At 43.7% G+C, this 15294-nt stretch overlaps 1 protein-coding gene across 1 annotated transcript in view; it reads left to right on the top strand.

Annotated features, from left to right (window-relative positions):
- LAMC2 (laminin subunit gamma 2) overlaps nt 1-15294 on the top strand; it is a 77295-nt gene that overhangs the window by 11301 nt on the left and 50700 nt on the right. Inside the window, exons 2-6 of the mRNA XM_063939762.1 lie at nt 7544-7741; nt 9365-9482; nt 11507-11608; nt 12132-12268; nt 14050-14178. Coding sequence (XP_063795832.1) covers nt 7544-7741; nt 9365-9482; nt 11507-11608; nt 12132-12268; nt 14050-14178 — 684 coding nt within the window. The remainder of the gene's footprint in view (nt 1-7543; nt 7742-9364; nt 9483-11506; nt 11609-12131; nt 12269-14049; nt 14179-15294) is intronic.

Here is a 15294-nt window from a genome sequence, read left to right as displayed (position 1 = left end):
ACCACAGACCACTTCTCAGCTCCTATGCTTTCTGGCTGATGTTTTGGTCACTTTTGAAAGCTGGCGGTGCTTTCACTCTAGTGGTAGCATGAGACGGAGACGGAGTCTACAACCCACACAAGTGGCTCAGGTAGTGCAGCTCATCCAGGATGGCACATCAATGCGAGCTGTGGCAAGAAGGTTTGCTGTGTCTGTCAGCGTAGTGTCCAGAGCATGGAGGCGCTACCAGGGGACAGGCCAGTACATCAGGAGACGTGGAGGAGGCCGTAGGAGGGCAACAACCCAGCAGCAGGACCGCTACCTCTGCCTTTGTGCAAGGAGGAACAGGAGGAGCACTGCCAGAGCCCTGCAAAATGACCTCCAGCAAGCCACAAATGTGCATGTGTCTACTCAAACGATCAGAAACAGACTCCATGAGGGTGGTATAAGGGCCCGACATCCACAGGGGGGATTGTGCTTACAGCCCAACACCGTGCAGGACGTTTGGCATTTGCCAGAGAACACCAAGATTGTCAAATTCGCCACTGGCGCCCTGTGCTCTCACAGATGAAAGCAGGTTCTCACTGAGCACATGTGCCAGATGTGACAGAGTCTGGAGACGTCAAGGAGAACGTTCTGCTGCCTGAAACATCCTCCAGCATGACCGGTTTGGCAGCGGGTCAGTAATGGTGTGGGGTGGCATTTCTTTGGGGGGCCGCACAGCCCTCCATGTGCCCGCCAGAGGTAGCCTGACTGCCATTAGGTACCAAGATGAGATCCTCAGACCCCTTGTGAGACCATATGCTGGTGCGGTTGGCCCTGGGTTCCTCCTAATGCAAGAAAATGCTAGGCCTCATGTGGCTGGAGTGTGTCATCAGTTCCTGCAAGACGAAGGCATTGATGCTATGGACTGGCCCGCCCGTTCCCCAGACCTAAATCCAATTGAGCACATCTGGGACATCATGTCTCGCTCCATCCACCAACGCCACGTTGCACCACAGACTGTCCAGGAGTTGGCGGATGCTTTAGTCCAGGTCTGGGAGGAGATCCCTCAGGAGACCATCCGCCACCTCATCAGGCACGTGGAGGCCACACACACTACTGAGCCTCATTTTGACTTGTTTTAAGGACATTACATCAAAGTTGGATCAGCCTGTAGTGTGTTTTTCCACTTTAATTTTGAGTGTGACTCTCCAGACCTCCATGGGTTAATAAATTTGATTTCCATTGATAATTTTTGTGTGATTTTGTTGTCAGCACATTCAACTATGTAAAGAACAAAGTATTTAATAAGAATATTTCATTCATTCAGATCTAGGATGTGTTATTTTGGTGTTCCCTTTATTTTTTTGAGCAGTGTAGTAACATTTTCTCAACCTCTACCAATGTTATGGTTTTGGAAACGCACTACAAAGTACTCACGCGCTGGTACCGCTGTCCGAATATATTTACCCCGGGGTTCCCAATACATGTTGGAGATGTAAGATGGCGGTTGGTACCCCGCTACATATATGGTGGGAGTGCTCCCTTCTTCAGCCCTATTGGCGCAAAGTAGTAGAAGCAGCTAACACTATACTCGGAGAGGATCTGCCCTTTTGCCCTAAATTTTGGCTCTTAAATCTTACACGTAGACCCAGATCTCACTTTAAGAAATCGTTACTTCGCCATATCCTGAGTGCCTCAAAGGCAATTATCCCTGTACACTGGAAGTCAGATGTGATTCCCAGTATGAAGGAATGGAACGCCCGCTTGGAGCACTATATGGCAATAGATTATCTTATTTCGACATTAGAAATGAGAAACATTTCCTTTACGGCTACTTGGCATCCCTGGCTGGTTTATAAAGAATCCGTCCAGTATAAGTCTTCACATAGGAGCTACCTCACTTTCTCATAGTTTTCAGGTTTTCCCTGGGAAACCACTTTGGCCCTGAGGGCTGGGAGGAGAGAACCTCTCTAAATCTCTAAATCTCTCTAAATCTTTATATCTACCTTCTCTTTTTCTCTCTCTTTTCTCTGAGTATCCTCTCTCCTTTTCTATCTGTTTCTCTCTCCTTATGCTTTCCTTCTTCTCTTTCCTTCTCTATTTTTCTTTCGGATAGTCTATATAGAATCTGATTAATATTGTTTACATTTTTTGCTTTGACATGTTTGATGTGTCTTATAAGATGTTACAAGTCATTTACAGTGAACCGATTTTCTATCTGTTCGTATATTGTACATGTCTTGCCGATCTATTCTATAACTACGGTATGTTTTATATGATCTCTGTATTTTGAAATGTTTTCAATAAAAATCAATTTGCCCAAAAAAAAAAAAAGCAGTTGAGTTATGGAAAATGACGGTGAGAGCTGCCGACATCAAGTAGTAAGGTGTCATTACCAATAGGGTAATGATGGGCAAATTTGATCTGCTACACCTAATTTGTCTGTAATGCTCTTAAATGGCTTTGTATAGTGTATAGGGAGTAGGAAATATCATGATATATGCCTACTTAAAAACAAATAAAATAAACATTTCAGTATAAGCCAAAACTTGTCCCCTGTGACAGAAAAAAAACTTATATGGTTTAGTTACACAATGTACACTATTGTTGGTGGCACAGTGGTTAGCAGTGGACATGGGTTTAATTACCACCATGGCGCTTTCTGTGATAAGTTTGTATGTTCTCCCCGTGTTTGCGTGGGACTGCCCATTTACTGTCACGGTCTTGCCTCGGCAGGTGCGGGAGCGCCAGGACTTACCAGTCCGGGTGCTCTGGCGGGGTCCCTCCGGCAGGGGTGCGGGCTGCTGGCACTGGGCGAGGTGCACAGGCAGGCACGCTGAGGCCTGTGTGAGGAAGCAGGAGGAAGGCAGGCTGGGTGTAGTGTCATCAGTGCCTGCTCCTGGCGTCGCCATCTTAGATTCTGGCAAAGGTGTGTTTTACCCTTCCTTTTCTCAGGAAGAGGTTCTGGCTGCAGCAACCAATGGTATCCGTGCCACAGGTATAAATCTGGGAGACCAGGAAGCAGAATTTGCCAGTGCAACGTCCTCCACAGCCTATGTTGTGGCAACAGTTCTCTGTGCTCTGCAACAGCATCCGTGCAGCACTTGTCTGAAACCAGCTCCCAGCTTTCAGTTGCATCATATCCAGAGTCGGTCTTGCTAAATCCTATTCCAGCCTCAGTACTCTCCATTACTCTGCAGCCAACCCTGCCTCCAAACCTCAGTCCACAGTTACCTAAAACCCCGGAGTCCTCCGTCAGCCTCGGATTACGGGAGTCAGGTTTTTTCCACCTCCAGCAGTCATATTGAATTTTCCATGTTGAATTGGGACAATACTCTAATCTGGAACTACTGTTCATTGCTCCATTAATAAATAACATCCATGCGAAAGTCCTTCATTCCTTCCGCACATCTTTTGTTCAAAGAACCTGGAACTCCAGAGTCTCCTGAGCTGAATCCAGATCCACAAATTTCCCAGAACATGATATTTATTCTGGTTTCCTTCCACACTCCAAAGACAAAAAAAGAACCCGTACAGTATATGTGTATGTGTGTGTGTGTGTGTGTGTGTGTGTGTGTGTGTGTGTGTCTGTCTGAGAATATAGACCATACTATCCACTGGGCGGTACTGATCAGTAGCATACGCAGCTGTGTTTCCATCCCACACTAGCCGCAGACCACAATTGGAGAGTTCTGAATTTGATAAAACGTACATCCATTATTACTGTATATCCTGTGCGTGGGATAAAGCAATTCTATGCCTGCATGTAGATTTTTTGAGGCTAGCTACCTGCTCCTAACACAGCAGGGGTTAAACAAAGAACCATATAACCACCAGGTTTGACTGCACATCAGACATATATAGTGGTAGATGCTCAATTAGCTTAGTGATATCACTCAGGTGCTTGCAAGGGAGGGGTATTTCTAAGCAAGAAAAAAAGCATTTTGTTTCCCCCAGCACCCTGAATGACATCAGTAACTAGATTTAAATCCTACACAATATTAGAATTCAGAGCTCTTGTTGCATATATTTGCGCAAATGTATGAATAAGCCCCCAAGCTGCGTCAAGGCCTCTCTGTATATTGTGGTTCACTAGCGCTATATCTAGGTGCAGGGTGCGGCACCCCAAAAATCAGCATAAGCCAGGAATCCCAAGGCAGCATACCAGTGAAAAAACTACAGTATAGTGTTAATAAATTAGTGTTAGGAAGCCAAAGCTATATACAGAAAGTGATACAAAAATAATGAGATGTAATTAAAAGAAACAGTGTTAGTGAAGAATTAGTGAGTGATAAGTGTTAATAGAATGTAACAGTATGCCACACTAGAGCAAGCCAGCCAATCAAGCCAAGCAATGCACCCCACACCACCATTACCCCAATCTGGATCTATGATTAACCAACAAAGAGCCACATGATAATGGCTCCTTACTTAAATATATCTAAGCTAAGAGCTACCTACCTTGGAGCAACCCCATAGTGGTCCATATGGCATATCGGGGCCTGCACCTCCTCCTAATGCAGGATCCTACCTGCCTCTCACAACAGACATATATAGTGGTAGTTGCTCAATTAGCTTAGTGATATCACTCAGGTGCTTGCAAGGGAGGGGTATTTCTAAGCAAGAAAAAAAGCAAAGATCAAAGCCTCACAATATTTTATTTGGTTTTGACATAAAATTAATATTTTTTATAATAGCTAGGAAATACCAAAATCAAATAAATATATATGTATGCTAGTCTGATGTGATTTGGTTGTCACTAGAACTTAAAGTTCAGTAGAAATTAGGTATCTAACCAATTACACATAAAGAGTCATCTTGTTTGTGCTGGAATATTATTTATTTATTTACAGTTTCTTATATAGCGCAGCATATTCCGTTGCACTTTACAATTGGAAACGGTGATAAGACAAACTGGGTAATAACAGACAGACATAGAGGTATGAAGGGTCAATCCAATTAGCCGCGAAGAGTGCCATGTGCTGTTTGCCACAGTGTTTCAGCGCCAGCAATGCAACCTGATCTTGCATCCTTTGCACCCCTTCAGCCTGAATTTACACAGAATTGCTCGGACCTCTATGGGGTGGCAAGCACTCTTGTGCAAATTTGAGCTGCACTAAAGTGAGGCTGCTCCTGCGATGACTCGTACCAGTGAGATCATTGTGGACAATTGGATTGACCCTTATGTGGGTAGTGGTGGAGTTTGCAAGTGGCACCAGCAGTTGTATCAGTAGGGAACTAGCGGTAAATTTAGGTCTCTCTGAAACTAAATGGAACGTATCCATGTCTCACAGTGGTGCTTTAGCACAGTAACAACATGGTGCATGCATGTGCAGAAGTTCAGATCTTGGCTAGGAATTGTAACCTCCCTAAAGGAGCCAATCATATCATATCCAGGAGAGCCCCCTCCAATTTCAGGAGTCTCATGGACATTCCTGGAGAGAAGGCAGGTCTGTCATGTGTCCAAATGCACCAGTTATGCCCTACGGCATATGGCTATTCTGCCTTAGCTGCCCGTGTATGGGCACCTCTACTAGTAAGGTAATTGGCTTGTAAACTGTAACCAAATTGTCTCTGTTGGGGTTGTGTATCTGCAGCATTGAATTTGGATTATAAAGTTCAGGATACACTTGAATAGAATTTTTTGATTGCACAGCTCTGCATAATACAGTATATTGGCACTGCATAAGTAAGTATCATAATAATAGGGAATCCGGGTGTTGCAGATAGAATATTCTAACAGTCGTGAAAACAGATGCAAGATTTAAAGAAGGAAATTAGGGAGTGAAAGAACAATAGAGATGTGCTGGAAGGTGTGATTGTGGTGGGCAGACTGATCGCATTTATTCCGACTGTTGGCGACAGATTATTCTGTCAGTTTTATCAATAAAGGAAATGTGGAGATGCCAGGACATCTAGTCATGTGATACCAGGGTGACTTAATAAGGTGATTTATACATGCTAATCATTTATGTCTACAAGGGTGGGACTGTGTGAAGAAATCCACTTATTGGATAACACCTAATGGGTTTGGAATGTTATCATGTCATAACTTGAGTTTTTGGATGATCAAACTGTGAGAGAATTGCTACAGTATATTTCTGAAAGTTAGTTCGGGCAACTGACATCAAGGATACCAGTAAAGTCGTAATGTAAATGGTGATAAACTGAGGAACTACTTGAAATGCAACTATAAAGCAGTTATTATTTTTATTTTGTGAAATCTTACATTACATTGATGTGTGTGGCACACAAAGGATCTTAGGGCCTAATTCAGAGTTGATCGCAGCAGCAAATTTGTTAGCAGTTGGGCAAAACCATGTGCACTGCAGGGGGGGTAGATATAACATGTGTAGAAAGAGTTAGATTTGGGTGTGTTCAAAGTGAAATCTAAATTGTAGTGTAAAAATAAAGCAGCCAGTATTTACCCTGCACAGAAACAAAATAACCCACCCTAATCTAACTCTCTCTGCACATGTTATATCTGCCTACCCTGCAGTGCACATGGTTTTGCCCAACTGCTAACAAATTTGCTGCTGCGATCAACTCTGAATTACTTATTTAATCATAAACATAAATCCCAAACGTCAAGATTTTGGCTGGCAGGACAGTACTGATTTTTGGGCGCCGTCCAACCATTCCAGCTGCAGGGTATAGTGTCCCACACTGTGGGGGAGGTTGGGAGGCTCTTCTCACCTGCTGCTCTGCTTAGCACAGCAAGCAGTGAATATGGCGTGCACACGCACGTGCCATCTATTCACTAGAGAGAGGGACTGTCACTGGGGCAAGCCGCCAGCATAATAACAATGATGGGGCATGGATCGCGTGTATGGCATTTCCTGTGAGGCCATGCCCCTGCTGTGAAGCCACACCCCTTTTCCAGTCCCTGCCACACTTCAAGTACTTGGGAGGTATGTCATAAACACTGATTCAGAAATATGACTGCCAAGTTTAAGAAGTTTAAAAATGTTGATCTCCCAGTACTTTAAAAACAAATGTACTGCAATACCCTGCAAAGCACTAAGCAAGCATTTATTTCCCATAAGTATTAATTCAAGTCAAATTAACTAGTTCCCAAAGTCCCAGAAACGGTATCAAAATGCAGTAAAAAGTGTCCTACGTTCCCCCCTTCCCATTTTTTTCTAAATACATCTTCTTCATCTCCACTTCTCCGTACTGCCAGCATTCACTGCCACCACCTGCATGCCATAATAATAACCCGTCTCTCTGGCTACTTCATAGAAGATTTCTCACGTACTTTCCACCCATAGGCCTAATTCCAGGGACGTGCGGCGATGTCTGCAGATCTGTCTCAAAAGGGTTCTACCTGTAATATCCAAATAGTGACCGGTTCCATATTTTTCACAGAGATGACATCATCTAATGAACTGTAAAGTGTAATGAAATATGCTAGCGCTATATAAATAATTAAAGCTGGAATAAATAAAGGCTGTCAAAATAATTGGTTATATCATGATTTACATTTAGTTACTGAGGATAAGTAAATATTGAATTTATGCTGTATATGTGATATCATTAGAAGTAACTCTCCCGTTCTGTTCCCCTTCCTATCCATCAGTGCACGTGTCCGTCTGCAACTGCAATGGCCGCTCCCAGCGCTGTGTTTTTGACAAAGAGTTGCAGGCACAGACCGGATCTGGGTTCCGTTGCATAGACTGTAATGGAGGAACGGATGGGCCACAATGTGAGAGATGCAAAGATGGGTACTACCCACAGCCAGGAGGCGCATGCGCGCCCTGTCTCTGCCATGCTTCAGGTATGCCCTCTGCAACATATCTTTGGTCAGGCAGGGTAACTTTAGCACCTCGGCTTCACTATGCATTGACTTATCATAGTTCCCAGAATAGGACTTTTCTGATACTTCCACACACATGATCTAAGCACAAAGCAGAAAGATAAATAGGCGTATGTGTACAATAAATGACAAAATGCTTTACAGCCTGTACTCTCCTCAGTTATAATATAGCAGCAACACTGGAATGTGTTTTAGACACTCCAGGATTGATGTATCAAGCAGTGATGGAGAAGTGGATCTGTGAAGAAGTTGCCCATAGCAACCAATCCGGTTCTGCCTATCGTTTCATAGAAGGTTCTTTATAAATGCTACCTCAAAGCTGATTGGTTGCTATGGGCAACTTCTCCACTGGTCCACTTCTCCAATCTTGTCACTGTTTGATACATCACCCCCTTAATAGTAAGTGGTGAAGTGCGCTTATTGGTTACTGCTACAGACAAATGTCAGTTTCCTGGACTAGACACCACTTTCCTCTTCATGCATAGGCATATCTATAATTGGTGCAATGCGTGAGGTGCACACGAGCCCCTGGGTCCAGGTGGGGCCCACACTGCACACCTTGGGCCCATATAATTATACTCTCTCCTCCGGGGTATCGTGGCTGCCATTTTCCCAGTGGTTTGCACATACGCAATAGAGATGTTCCCAGAACAAAGTGCAGGTGCCATGTTCCTGGAGACCTACACATGTGCAGTAGGCCCTGGATGCCCAATGTTACATGAACACATTGTGTAAAGCTCACAGCTTTCCTGTAGGGGCGAATTAAGTACCATTGGCATTAGGAAATGGCCACACTCCAGTTCCCCAGTCCATGTACATTTCTCGTCCCTTATCACATGCTGAAATTCTTTAGTTATTCTCAAGCAATGTTACTATATGTACAGTAGCAATGCCTGTAAATAATATCTATATAAACATTGAATTTTGATGTCAGTGGTTATATTCCAGAGTCAATTTAATGGTTATCACTTTAGTTCATTAGGAAATAATGTTTTTATAAGGAATAATACAAACTCTATTATAAACGATTACAAATCGAAGAGCTGTGCCCTGTATAAAAGCACTTACCCAGCAGCCGTGTGCCTTTATAGGGTTCCGGATTTCTTTCTGACTTATAGGGGTATATTTACCAAAGGTTGATTTTGATCGATATAAAATCGACCGAAGTCAATGTACTTCCAGGGCTAAAACACACATGTATTAATATTTAATAATTAAAAATCAGCTGTTAGCAAATCTGTATTTCAGTCCCTGGAACCTAACATCGAATGAGATCGATTTTCAACAATTTTAAATCAATAAAATTTGACCTTTAGTATTTATACCCCATATTATCCATAGAATTTACAGAAGGATGTACATTATTCCCTATATATCCGAGCCCCCAAGTATATATTAATGTACAGTATACAGCCAGCCTGCAATAGCCGGAACATCTCCCCTAGTTTGTTGGAATACAAAGCGAAGCCATCACAATATGATCAATGTACCCTTTCTTAATGTTATATTTGCAACACAGACTCTGCCCTTTTATAGTGTTACCGGGTTTACCGATTTCCTTTCATTGTGTTCCAACCAATGCAGGCTCTATCAGTAACCAGTGTGATAACAATGGACGCTGCAGCTGTAAGCCTGGTGTGATGGGAGAGAAGTGCAACCAATGTCAGCCTGGTTTCCATGCGCTTACTGAGGCCGGCTGCAGGTAAAACGTGTTGCTCACGTTCTCTTTATGTATTGCTGACCTAACACTCAGATGATGCCTGTATGGTCAGGCCTGGATCTAAAGTGGACTTATCCCATTAGTGCAATCATGCTGTGTTTCAGAATCCTCTCCGAGCTGCTTGGTGTGCATTTGTCATGGTCAGGGCCGGCCCCAGGTTAGTGCCAGGGGGACCCCATTCATTGCACCCAAGTAAACAAACAAAACAACTGGAAACATTGGAACTCAACCACAGCTGTCTTCCTTTATGTAATGCAAGGCAGGGCAAGCTACTACAAGACTCACTCTGATTGCATATGCCAACACAGCCAAATAATTAACACATCTCTTTGTTATCTGTTTCAGATTGTTAGAGAATAGTCTTCAATAACATTTAAAATATGTGTGTTTGTGCTTTCACGGGCCACACTGTGTAATTGTCAGTTGAATTGCCTAAACAGTACACAAATAACATGGTCAGTCTCCTCCAATCCATTTATTGCCCAGTGCTCATGATGGTGAGGTAAATCACAGCTCACTAAACCGGTAGCAAATGCCTCAGACACTCATTGGCCAATATATATTAAATTAGCAAAGAGCATTCCAAGAGCATTAAACAATGAATTGCAGGTGATGTTTTCTTATGAGATTGCCTAGTTTTGTAGTGCATGTGAACAGGAAAATCTGTAGTCGCTCAAATCATCAGAAGGCTGAAAGTAGCAATTATTATTTAAGGGACACAAATTATATAGTAGAGGGACCGGGTCTTCCAACATGACAGAGCAGTGATGTCACGCTGCTATCACACCACAGGGCCAGCAGGCGCAATGTGTGTGCACCCTATGTGTCACCCATACCATGCAGAATGCATAGCTCCTACCACTCGGAACATATCCTGCTCCCTGCAGCCTGGGCGGAGTAACACCATAGCCCAGCGCCACTCTCCCTGACATTGGGCCTAATTCAGACCGGATCACACCAGGCTACATTTTCGTACAGCCTGCGATCAGGTCTAAACTGCGCATGCGTATGCACCGCAATGTGCAGGCGTGTCGCATGGTTACAAAGCGGATCGCTGCTCAGCGATGGGTTTGTGCAAAGAATCCATTCGCACGGTCGTTTGCAAGGAGATTGACAGGAAGAAGGCGTTTGTGGGTGGCAACCGTTTTCTGGGAGTGGTTGGAAAAACGCAGGAGTTCCCAAGAGTTTGCAGGGAGGGTTCCTGACGTCAATTCCGGTCGCGGACAGGCTGATGTGATCGCAGCGGCTGAGTAAGTCCTGGGCTGTGCAGAGACTGCACAAGATCTGTTTATACAGCTCTGCTACACATGCGTTCGCACACTTACACAGCTGAAATACTCTCCCCCTGTAGGCGGTCACTATCTGATCACAGCAGTCTAAAAATCGCTTGCTAGCGGTCAGGTCTGAATTAGGCCCATTGAGGAGCAGCTACTGACATCTTCATAAGGAGGGAGTTGTCAGCTGCTCTCCTCCATATTAGTGACCAGCACGCTAAATGGGGGCTCCATGGGGATATAAAAAATGCCAGCTGAGTAACTATCTCTCAGTCAGTGTTTAAGGTACCCCTAACCTTTGGCTTTCTAAGTGACTGCTCAAGCCTGCATATGGTTGATTAATGCTGACCGTGATCCCCTAACACATTATACTGTCTATCGGGAAGGGGGGGGGGGGGGGGGTTGGTTGGAGGATGTCCACATCAGAATGAGATGGTGTCCGGAATAATGTGTGCAGTATTACTCAGAGGGAGAGATGTATCAAGGCTTAGACAGAGATAAAGTGGAGAAGTTGCCCAAAAGCAACCGATCATAGCCTGTTATTTAAATGACAGAAGCTGATTGGGTGCTTGGCCAACTTCTCCACTTTATCTCTCTCCAAGACTTGATGCATCTCCCCCAGAATCAGGCTCACTGTATGTGAACTGTCATTATTTTCTTAATACACTTTGATCAATTATCTGCTCTATAGTAATCATCCATGATATCTTCTGTGCTTTCTCCAATGTTCAGACGACAAGGCTGCGTGTGTGACCCAGCCGGCAGCAGCCAGGGATGTGACAAGGACGGGAAATGTGTTTGCAAACCGCATGTCACTGGAGAGCGCTGTGACAGGTAAGTGTACCTGGAACCTGCTTGTCCTTATTACACAGAGATACAAATCATTTCTCTGTGTGAAGTATAACATGCACATGGTCAGTATTCTAGTGTCTTACTTAGGGAGCTTAGAGCCTGATTCCTATTTGTAATGAATCACACAAGCTGCAGAGAAGAGCTGTGCAATACCGTACAAATGAAATGCAAACGCAGCAGGAGGCGTCAGCGAGAGCCGAGTGCTGCTTCCGATGATGCAGCATCGAATCACCATTGTGACCATCGGACGCAATTTGCAATGGTAGCAGACTTCGGTCAGTCTGCGTAAGCCAAAGCCTAATCAGACTGGTTGTTGGATCCGGACAGCCGGGTCCAGTATGACCCTGTGCCAGGCATGCCTACAAAGCGTGGGTGACCTGTCCCTGTTTTGAATAATAGTGCCGGTTGCCGCCCCCATAGCAGCAAAAAGAGAACAGTTAAACATAATGGTCTTTTTTTTTTTCATTACACCTGACTAAACTCCATGTCATGGTGTCTCTTACAGGTGTAAGCCTGGATTTTATAATCTGGAGGCTGGGCGCTCAGAAGGGTGCTTGCAGTGTTTTTGCTATGGTCACTCAGCAAGTTGCAGCAGCTCTAGTGATTACAGTAAAGGCATGATCACATCTTCCTTTGAGAGAGGTGAGTAAAATAATTGCAACACTCATAATGTGAGATCCCTGTTAGAAACATTTGTCTCAGTATGTATATATCTGCACCCAGTGTTACTTTCTTATTGGCATTATTTCCCTAGTATTGGTTTATTGGCTGCACTGGCCTAGTGTTGGTTTTTAGGCTGTACTGGCCTAGTGTTGGTTTATAGGCTGCAGTGGCCTAGTGTTGGTTTATAGGTTGCAGTGGCCTAGTGTTGGTTTATAGGCTGCAGTGGCCTAGTGTTGGTTTATAGACTGTACTGGCCTAGTGTTGGTTTATAGGTTGCAGTGGCCTAGTGTTGGTTTATAGGCTGCAGTGGCCTAGTGTTGGTTTATAGGCTGTACTGGCCTAGTGTTGGTTTATAGGCTGCAGTGGCCTGGTGTTGGTTTATAGGCTGCAGTGGCCTAGTGTTGGTTTATAGGCTGTACTGGCCTTGTGTTGGTTTATAGGTTGCAGTGGCCTAGTGTTGGTTTATAGGCTGCAGTGGCCTAGTGTTGGTTTATAGGCTGCAGTGGCCTAGTGTTGGTTTATAGGCTGTACTGGCCTAGTGTTGGTTTATAGGCTGCAGTGGCCTAGTGTTGGTTTATAGGCTGTACTGGCCTAGTGTTGGTTTATAGGCTGCAGTGGCCTAGTGTTGGTTTATAGGCTGTACTGGCCTATTGTTGGTTAGCTATTGGCTACATTGCCTTAGTGTTGGTTTCATATTGGCTGTAATGGCCTAGTGTTGGTTAGCATGGCAGCACTGCCTTAGTGTTGGTTTCTTATTGGATGCACTGGCCTAGTGTTGGGTTCTTATTGGCTACACTTATTGGCTGCATTGACTGTTGGCTTCTTATTGGCTGCATCGACTTAGTGTTGGTATCATATTGTCTGCACTGCCATAGTGATGGTTTCATATTGGCTGTACTACCCTAGTGTTTGTTTATTGGCTACATTGCTCCTGTGTTGGTTTCTTATTGGATGTACTGCAAAAATTTTGTTTCCTTTTTGTTTACTGTAGCTTTTTTTATTTATTTTTTTCAAATTAGAGCTAATTTCACACAGTTATATATAAGGTATGTGGTGGAATAACCCATTTAACTTCCTGCAATATATTTACTTACAATTGTTAGCATCCGTTCATCTCTGTAAGATTATTTTATTATAAGTCTGCTGATAACAAACCCTCAATGACCTCTTTCACCAAGTGCAAAATGTTCTGCCCCTGGACTTACTACTTAACATGATTACATTCATCTGTATAATGAATGCCTTTCTCATCAATTAATTAGTCCAACATAAGTGACTGTAATCTTAAATCGAGTGGGAAGACCAGGAGCAGAGCATTTTGTACCTGGTTGAAGCGGTCCTGTTGGACGATATGTTTAGGGCAGACTAGATGGGCCAAGAGGTTCTTCTCTGCAATCAAATTTTATGTTTCTATCTTCTATGTCTTAGCCCAACTTGGATACACATGTCTGTGGCTGGATTGCATGGAATCCAAACATTCTACCCCTAAGCCTGATTACTAAAGTTACAACTGGGACCGGTTAAGGTTATTATAACACACACTCGGTAGGGGTGATCGATCGGTGGCCTTTTTGTGACCACATATTTTAACACACCAGATAATGTTTTGATTAATTACTATCAGGTTGTTTCGAGGCACCACAATCATTTCTGGGTCATAGACGCTGCAGTATCGCAACACGTGTTGGCAGCATTATTGTATGTTTACTAAATCTAAAATGGTGTCTTCTCTGATATTGTATCTTCTCAATGTCCTGTAGATGTAGAAGGTTGGACGGCAGTCCTGAAAGACGGGTCACCAGCACCTGTCCCTATCCGGATGTCGCGCCATCATAAAGAGGTGTATGTAGCGTCACGCCAGCCAGAACCCTTCTATTTCAGTGCCCCGGGTAAAGTATATTGCTATATAGTATTGTGTATTTTATTGTATATAATATTACTGCACTGCAAAACTGATAAAAGATGTTAACTTAAAAGACAGCGTACTATTTACGTCCGAGAAATAAAATAGCACTGGTAAATGTAATGTTCAGGGTGAAACAAATGAGTTATTGCAGGCTCTTCCTACATTGTGCTAATTAATACATTCAATTTACTACAGAGCATATAGTTATTCTGTTATAGATTGCGGTTATGTGTGATATTCATTTGCAGGAGATAGTTTAGTATGTTCTAGATAACACTGGCTAGTTCGTTCTAACAAATTGTTATCAAGGTTTTGGGAACAAAACTAATGTGAACTGTTCCGAAAAACAAACTTGCTTTCTGAAAGGAATTTGTTCTACTAGGCCTGGCCTGGCCAAGCTGTGGCTCTCCAGCTGTTGTGAAACTATAAGTCCCAGCATGCTTTACCAGCTGATCGGTGGGTGGGTGGGTATGCTGGAACTTGTAGTTCCACAACAGCTGGAGAGCCACAGGTTGGCCTGGCCTGTACTAGGCCTCCTTCCATAGTTCATCTGAGATGTCTGTAGTTTGAGCAACAGTGTTTTACTGTCATTGGCAGTGTGTGTGTGTGTGTGTGTGTATATATATATATATATATACACACACACACACACACACACACACACACACACAGATATGTAGGAGGTGTCTTCTGTGATCCATTGCTGCATCACATTCACTGCTTGAACTTGGCCGGCCCATTGGACATCTGCGTAACCCTCAGGTTACTCAGTGGCAGGATGTCCAGCAAAACTATGCTGCCACTTTCGGGGCACTGCAAGCAACATCGCAGGACTATATCCGCACATGCGCAGTTCAAATACCATCAAACAATTGCGTGAACTTTGAGTTAGCATCCACCTCTGTAATGCCACACTGTGTCCCATGCAGACCACAGGCAGACGCATACACACCTGTTTTTGAAGTTGAATCACTTGTGCAAAATACAAACTGATGATAATGATTGGTGGCAGCTACTGATTGTCTAAATGTTAGCGCTGCAAGCCTGCAATATATTTACATTATAACACTGATATTTATATATAAACCAACAAATATAT

The sequence above is a fragment of the Pseudophryne corroboree genome, chromosome 9 (genome assembly GCF_028390025.1).
Source record: "Pseudophryne corroboree isolate aPseCor3 chromosome 9, aPseCor3.hap2, whole genome shotgun sequence".
In the NCBI taxonomy this organism is placed as follows: domain Eukaryota; kingdom Metazoa; phylum Chordata; class Amphibia; order Anura; family Myobatrachidae; genus Pseudophryne; species Pseudophryne corroboree.
This window is presented reverse-complemented; position numbering and strand designations above follow the sequence as displayed.